Below are 7,167 nucleotides of genomic sequence, written 5' to 3' on the forward strand. Positions count from 1 at the left end.
CAGAGAGGTGGGGGATGCCCCATCCCTGGAAACATTCCAGGTCAGGTTGGACGGGGCTCTGAGCAACCTGATCTAGTTGAAGATGTCCCTGCCCATGGCAGGGGGGTTGGACTAGATGACCTTTAGAGGTCCCTTCCAACCCAGACTATTCTATGATTCTATGATTCTAAGATTTGATGGTGTCACTCCATGTCTGGTGAAGTGAAGAGAAAGATGCCCAATAGGATGGGCATGTTGAATGAGATCCAGAATAGAATACCAGTGTTGTATTGCAGTGATGTTATCTTTTAACACCCAGTGAGGTATGACCATACCTTTGCTCAGAAGCAAATGAAAGGCCTTCCATGAGTGTTAAGTGATACCACAGATTGAAATAAGCTCTGAGGAAAACGTTGCTTGTCTAAGCAAAAGAAAATGTTTTAATCTAGAAATGGAGGTGTGAAAGAGAAGGAAACTCCCACTTTGGACCATGAATTCTCTGTGACTATTTCAGATTTATCAATGGATAACTCAGATCCAGAAGAGCCACAGTGGGCTGGTGACTCAGCACTACCTGGGGAAGACAATCGAGAATCAAACAATGTATTATCTGCAGGTAAGGGAGGAACTTTCTTAAAAGGACTAAAAGGTATCTTCACAAAAAAGTACACAGGAGAAGGCAGGATTCAGATCTTTCCTAAGACAGTGCTCATCCCAATTCACTGAAATAACAGGAGATGGTTTTACTTGTCTACAGTTCAGTAAGATTTGACAGCTTTCATATATACTATTACCATAACCTTGCTATTGCTATTATGCAGTGAAAACAACAAATTTAACTGAAGTCTTGTTTAGAAATACAAATCAAGCTGAAATTAGCTTGGCAACAGCTGTGTGTGAGGATAAAGAGTTTTGTTTTGTTGGTTTTATTACCTTTTACAGCATATAGCCTTTCTGCTAGGAGTATTCCTTGACATTTTTTATTGGACGCCCTAGTAAAAACCATAGTCTTAATAATTGGGTTAGTTATTGTCTAATCTGTTCCTATCACTGAGTGAAATTAGATTCCCTGCCTTTTTGTGCTTCCCCTTCTAGAAAAAAAAAAAAAGAATCTCAAAGTAAGAACAATCAGTCCTGTGAATGACTAATATAAATGAAAAAGAAACTGTTTTATTGACACTCCTGCTCAACAGACACTTTAAAACTCTTGCCCTGTGATACTACAGAGATGGGGTTATTAGGAAGGAGAGCTTGTCATAATGATGTCTGTAATAATAATAATCTCAGATGTCTCAATGGCATATCAAGGCACATCCTTTTCTTTCTGTATTAAGCTAGGCTATTTTATTGTAATGTAACAGTTTTCCAGATGATCATTTTTACACTCTCTCAGATCAGTCAACCATCAGATAAAACCAAAAAGATCATTTGGATGGACTGTGGGATTCATGCCAGAGAATGGATCTCTCCAGCCTTCTGCCAGTGGTTTGTGAAAGAAGTGAGTCCTCACTTTTCCACTTAGATAATAAAAAAACCATATCACTTTGGATACTTCAGTTCTCTTCTCTATTGTGGTACCAAGAATTATGCTTTTCTGTTGAAACATGATTTTCAAAATTAGTACATGGTACAGATATCTGTGGAGACCTAAGTACAAATCACAATTTGAGATGAGATATGGGACAATATTTGTTAGCACATTGTTTCCTCCACATGAACTGATTCCAAAGCCACTGAACTAGATAGCAATCTCTCCATTTCCCACAGTGGCTTTTGGATCAAGCCTCTCTGCATCAAAAAGCCAAGGTCCCCCTGGAATAAAGCAACCCTAAGATGTGGTATAGCAATGTTCCACGTGTACTGAAAGTACCTGGCGCACAGGTACTCTATCATACAGCTTTCATACCTGCAAGACTGTATCCATATGAAGTACACTGTAACTGGGAACATCATCACTTTGTTAATGGCAAAAGGTAGATATCTTAACATATCTGGGGATAAAGTAGATCTTGGATACCACGGTGATATCCAGGAGTGAGTGATTCCCTGATGATAGTTCTAAACTAGCTCTTTCCAGTGATTACCACTAGGTTCTCTGCTCAGTCCTCTGTATTTTTTCTTTTCAGATTCTTCAAAATTACAAATATGACCCAAAGATAAGCAGATTTCCGCAGAATTTGGACCTCTGCATCTTGCCAGTCGTCAATATTGATGGCTACATCTATTCCTGGGAAAAAGTAAGTAAGTAGTGAAAATCCAGGAACTAGATTGCAAGTTAGATGTGCACAGCATGTTTTGTTAATTTTAGATACAATCATAGCAATTATATTTAAACAGAGAACAGTGACAGAATCATTACTCACACAAATCCTCTCATGGCAGAGAGGTTTTGTTTCTTCTGGTAAATCAGCAGTCACCTGAGATTACAGGGCTAAAAATTCCTAGCAAATGTCATGAGCCTCGGGAAGAGAGAAGGACAAAACTACAGGATCAATTGCTTTTGGGTTTCTGGGGATGGACTTACTCCCCTGCTAACAGCTCAAGGCTTGGTTGATGGAGTTAAGTGTGTCCAGAGGAGTCAGTCATTCTTTGCAAGAGATCTCAACTAGCAGATGGGTCTAAGCACCTTTGCAGCATGGGACGGGAGGAGAATTGATCAAATATTGGGCTATTTGGTTTTGAAATAGGTGTGCCCTCCCAAATAATCTTCCTTTTCAGATATGGAGGATAATGCAAAGTGTTGGTCTTCAGCAACTCTCATCATGCCTCCAGGCTCCTGAGCTCAGTCGAAACGCCTTTTAATGCAGGACCTCAGCATGGCCCAACAGGCTCAGCCTACCACCATGTGGATCCTGCTGTCTCCCAGCTTGCTCCCTGGCAGGTTTGCGGCATACCACACATTGCACTTGGATGCACAGGTAATTCAGCCGGGAAGCTCATACAGGCAGTGCAGTGAGGTCTGCAGAGAACCAAGTATAGCAGTGAGTATAGCAGGGAACCAAGGAGCAGCAGCAAGATTAGCTGACAAAAAAGCATTCATCTTCTTGAATCTGAAACAAACATAAGTTCAGCTATCATCTGTTGGACACAGAGGCATCCCTCACAATGCCAAGTCTTTCTTAGGAGTGCAACACTGCATGGAAGCAGTTGAGTACTACAGAAAAAGCATACTTTTTTTTTAAGGCTCAGGAGGATCATTTCAAGGTGCATGCAGGCTTGTGGAATATGACAGCCTGGCTGTAGTAGATAAAATGTTCTGTCACTCACTAAGCTTTATCACCCTTACACACAGAGTTGCACTCTTACAATGCAAGAGTTACTCAGAATGCAGAGGTCTAAAATGAAGGAGTCTTTACACCGTATTATCACTAGGCCCTATGAATCATTGAGTCGTTATTATGTAACTGAAGTTACTTTTGTTTAGGATCATTTGTGGAGGAAAAACCCTTCTCCACATATGAATGGCACCTGCTACGGGACAGACCTGAACCGAAACTTCAATTCCTCCTGGGGCAGTAAGTTCCAAGTATTTCAGATCAGCAACACAAATGTAAAGCAAGAATAATAACTACTCTCTGAAATGATGAAGTCCTATAAGAAAGGAATACTTATCTTGTTGTCATCAAGACATACGTAAAAATAAAAACCTGGTTTGTAAAAATATTAAGTCATTGACTTTCAACTGGTATTTATTTTTGTGAGCAGAAAATTGCTGCTTATATAACTATACCTCTAATTCACTGCAGGAGCAAGCATCGGCTCTAGGCAGCAATGTTAGGAGTTAGTCACTTAACAGCCAGTATTTGTGTTTGCCATGAATTTCAAGGAGCCTCCAAAGATTCCCTGGCAGGTGGTACACTGTGGTGGTGTCAGAGTGTTTTCATTGCAGCCAGCCTGTAAATGTGCGTTAAATATTTCAGTCTTGTAGCAAATTTTAGTTGCTACCAACAGAGTAAAATGTTAAAGTCCCACTGAACTGTCTAGTCTCCCTGCCCACAGAAACACATGCCTTAACACTCCAAGGTAAATTTCCCTGTTCCCTCTGAACTGGTGTTTATACGTCTCTCCTTTGATTCACTTTTCGTATTCCTCTCCAGGTATTGGTGTTTCTTATAACTGCAGCAGTGAAATCTTCTGTGGATCTGGACCAGAATCAGAGCCTGAGACAAGAGCTGCGGCTCAGTTTATCGAAAGGAAGAAGAGTGACATTTTGTGCTATTTAACAATTCACTCCTACAATCCTCACTCCGTATGGTTCCACAACTAAACCTCCAAGTAACAGTGAAGAACTGGTAGGGCAAAATATTCATGTTCTACACTTGTAGAGAACAAGTACAGGCAGTAGCATGTGGCACAACTATATTTGCCCTCTTGCCTTTTCTTCAGAGGAGCTGGGCTTATTCAGGGGCTTGGCTTCCAGAGTCACTGCCGCTCCGTGCAGTATCAGCAAGGTTTATTTGCCTCAGAATTAATCCTAATCCTTCATCTTAAATCAGGAAAATTGAATGACCACAGATAGGGTTACTGCAATGCAAGGTAAGTGGAGAAGAGTACAAAGTTCTTGCTGCATACAAGAATGCGTTTGCACTTTAGGATGCCAGCACATTATACACACATGGTTGTCATGATTGTGTCCAGAAAGGGTATTCCAAATGTGCTCACTAGGAGAATGGGAGCAAAGTAGGCACCTACTTCTTGGTTATGTCTCCCCTCAGTTTCTGAGTGTTCTAATTTGAGTTCATTAACATGTGTATTTATGAACATTCCAGTAGCTGGAGCACTAGTCAAGAGCATGAGGGACTTGGGTTCAGACTTCATATGAGTCATTTGAGAAGTCATTTAGTCTGTCTATGGCTCAGCTTCTGAAGATGGTGGGATACAGAGTCTATGGCAATATAACAAGTGTAAGAAAGAGATCAATCACTGCTGTAGTCAGTATCAGTATGCTATACAGCATAGACACTAATTCTCCAAAATACAGCCCTTTAGCTTTACAACAAAGCAAATATCTTCTCTATCTAATAGCAGAGTAATTTTTAAAATTTTAACATAATTTGCTTTAAAAAAATCAAGAACAATTTGCCCAAATGTTTGTAATGGGTTTCTCTAAAGTCCTGAACTAATAGTATCAAAACTTAAAGCTGATCATACGTAAATGTAAAGCTTAAAGAGATGAAAATTTTGGTCCACTCAAAATAATTGCCAAATGTACTGGCACTGATGACAATGCTGTTCCTATTTAGAACTTACAGATGCATGCTGCAGAGAAAGCAGCTGCTGCCCTGATGGGAAAGTATGGGACCAGCTATGAAGTAGAATCAACCTCTTTAATTTTATGTAAGTTTCTTTATGGTTCCCTTTGATTGCTCTGTTTTTCAAAGAAGAGAGTCATTCTTGTGTCACAGGCATCAGTAAGTACTGCTTTGCTGAGTTTCCTCTTTGAGTAATATTTAATGGGCTGGTTCAGTGGAACATCTAAGCAGCAGTCATTTGAATACAAGATAACACTGTACGTTATAAAGCTGACTGCGGGAAGGAAGGAAGCATTGATCAGAAGCTAGTTCCTACATGAATTCCTCACAGATACATCACAGGGGACAGGAGGAGATTGGTGATAGATCATCCTGACCCTGCTGAAGTCAGCAGCAAAACTCTTATTTTTCTTCACTGGAGTCAAGCAAAAATTAAAATCCCAATCAGGTCTATAGTTACTCCATCAGACATTATCACATGGCAGCTGCTTGCAGTTGTGTGTGAAATATGTTGGTTTCAGCCTCGTTCCTAATAGACTGGATAGCCACATCACAAACACACCATCACGGCTGATACTAGCTGACAGCCTTTATGTAGAGGACTAGAGGGCCCTAGAGACTGCGTGGTAAACCCAATCTTTTCCCAGTAAGCAATAACTCACGCCAGTCACTCAGAACAGTAAGTAGTTAGCGCTGGTACCCATGTGGTTTTGCATATTCACAGCATCTGTCTGTGCCAGTCCCTGAGTCACACGAGTCACCTACTGCATGAGCAATGCAGTGTAAGTATAAGGTAACTTGTCCATGCCTAGGACTGCATTTTGCCAGAGTTTGTACTTATGCTGAATAGGTAAGAAAAAAGATCCATGAGGCAGATGAACAGAAATAAATTTTTCAGACTTGACCAAAATTATGCTTAAAAACAAATTTACAAAGAAATTCCAGGCAGTGTCAATGTAGGAAATGAAGTACCAGAACAGACAAATGACCAATCCATCTTGTACCTCATACCAATCACAGTAAAATGTTAAAAACACAGAATCCCTGGAACTCATCTCCTGTTATTGTACAATACCATCTTATGGAGGATTGTTTCACTTAGGAAACTCCATGGAAGACTTTTAGTATAATTAAGAATTGCAGCACCTAGAAACTCTGCTCTCCATGTCAGAGTGATATACGGTTACTGCTTAGTTCAGGGATTCTGGTATAATCTTGCATTAACTATAGCAAGAAGTATTTTCAAAGAACCGTGCTTAATACATATATCTCCCCTCTATTTTTAAATTCACAGTCAGTAACTCAGGCTTCTCATGGGACTGGGCTCACATGATTGGCATTCCTTTCTCCTACACATTTGAACTGTGAGACAAGGGTACTCATGGATTTGTTCTACCCCCTGACCAGATCCAACACACATGTGAGGAGACTATATTGGCTGTGACAACTATCATAAACTATGTTGATCAGAAGTACTTCCCAGGTAGGGCTGTGATGCTGACCTCTGGCAGCCTGGGCCTAAGCATTTGCCTGAATGTTGTACTTACATGGACTGTTTCTTAAAAATGGCTTAGAGAACCCAGCAAGAGACTCTCATGCAAAGTATAATGTCCCTTTGAAAAGAGAAAATTACATGAGCAGAGGAACTAAATGTCAAGTATTTCAATAAAGGCTCATCCCACAAAATACAAGCATCCACTTGTGGTTTTGATAGCTGTGTTTTAGGGAAGGAGGAAAGGATGAAGAGCTGTGGCAATTTCCCAAGCTTTACTTGTTGACTCTGCAAGAAGCCAGCTTGAGTACACACAGGGACAGAGCACTATTACTCCCTGCTTCTCGAGCATGTTTCCAGGGGCTCACCTGGGCCCATGCAGGCCTTCTGTCAGCCACAGTCCTGCTCTGTCACAATTCTCCCCACTGCCTGAGCCTGCTGACT

General features: G+C 40.8%; 1 protein-coding gene across 1 annotated transcript in view; it reads left to right on the forward strand.

Moving 5' to 3' along the window:
- Positions 1-6,794, forward strand: part of CPO (carboxypeptidase O) — a 17,025-nt gene extending 10,231 nt beyond the window's left edge. Inside the window, 8 exon segments of the mRNA XM_019473489.1 lie at positions 494-595; positions 1,373-1,477; positions 2,106-2,216; positions 3,404-3,494; positions 4,077-4,215; positions 4,217-4,271; positions 5,232-5,316; positions 6,526-6,794. Coding sequence (XP_019329034.1) covers positions 494-595; positions 1,373-1,477; positions 2,106-2,216; positions 3,404-3,494; positions 4,077-4,215; positions 4,217-4,271; positions 5,232-5,316; positions 6,526-6,794 — 957 coding nt within the window.
- Positions 6,795-7,167: the final 373 nt, after the last annotated feature.

This window comes from Aptenodytes forsteri, unplaced genomic scaffold (genome assembly GCF_000699145.1).
Source record: "Aptenodytes forsteri isolate BGI_AS27 unplaced genomic scaffold, ASM69914v1 Scaffold183, whole genome shotgun sequence".
In the NCBI taxonomy this organism is placed as follows: Eukaryota; Metazoa; Chordata; class Aves; order Sphenisciformes; family Spheniscidae; genus Aptenodytes; species Aptenodytes forsteri.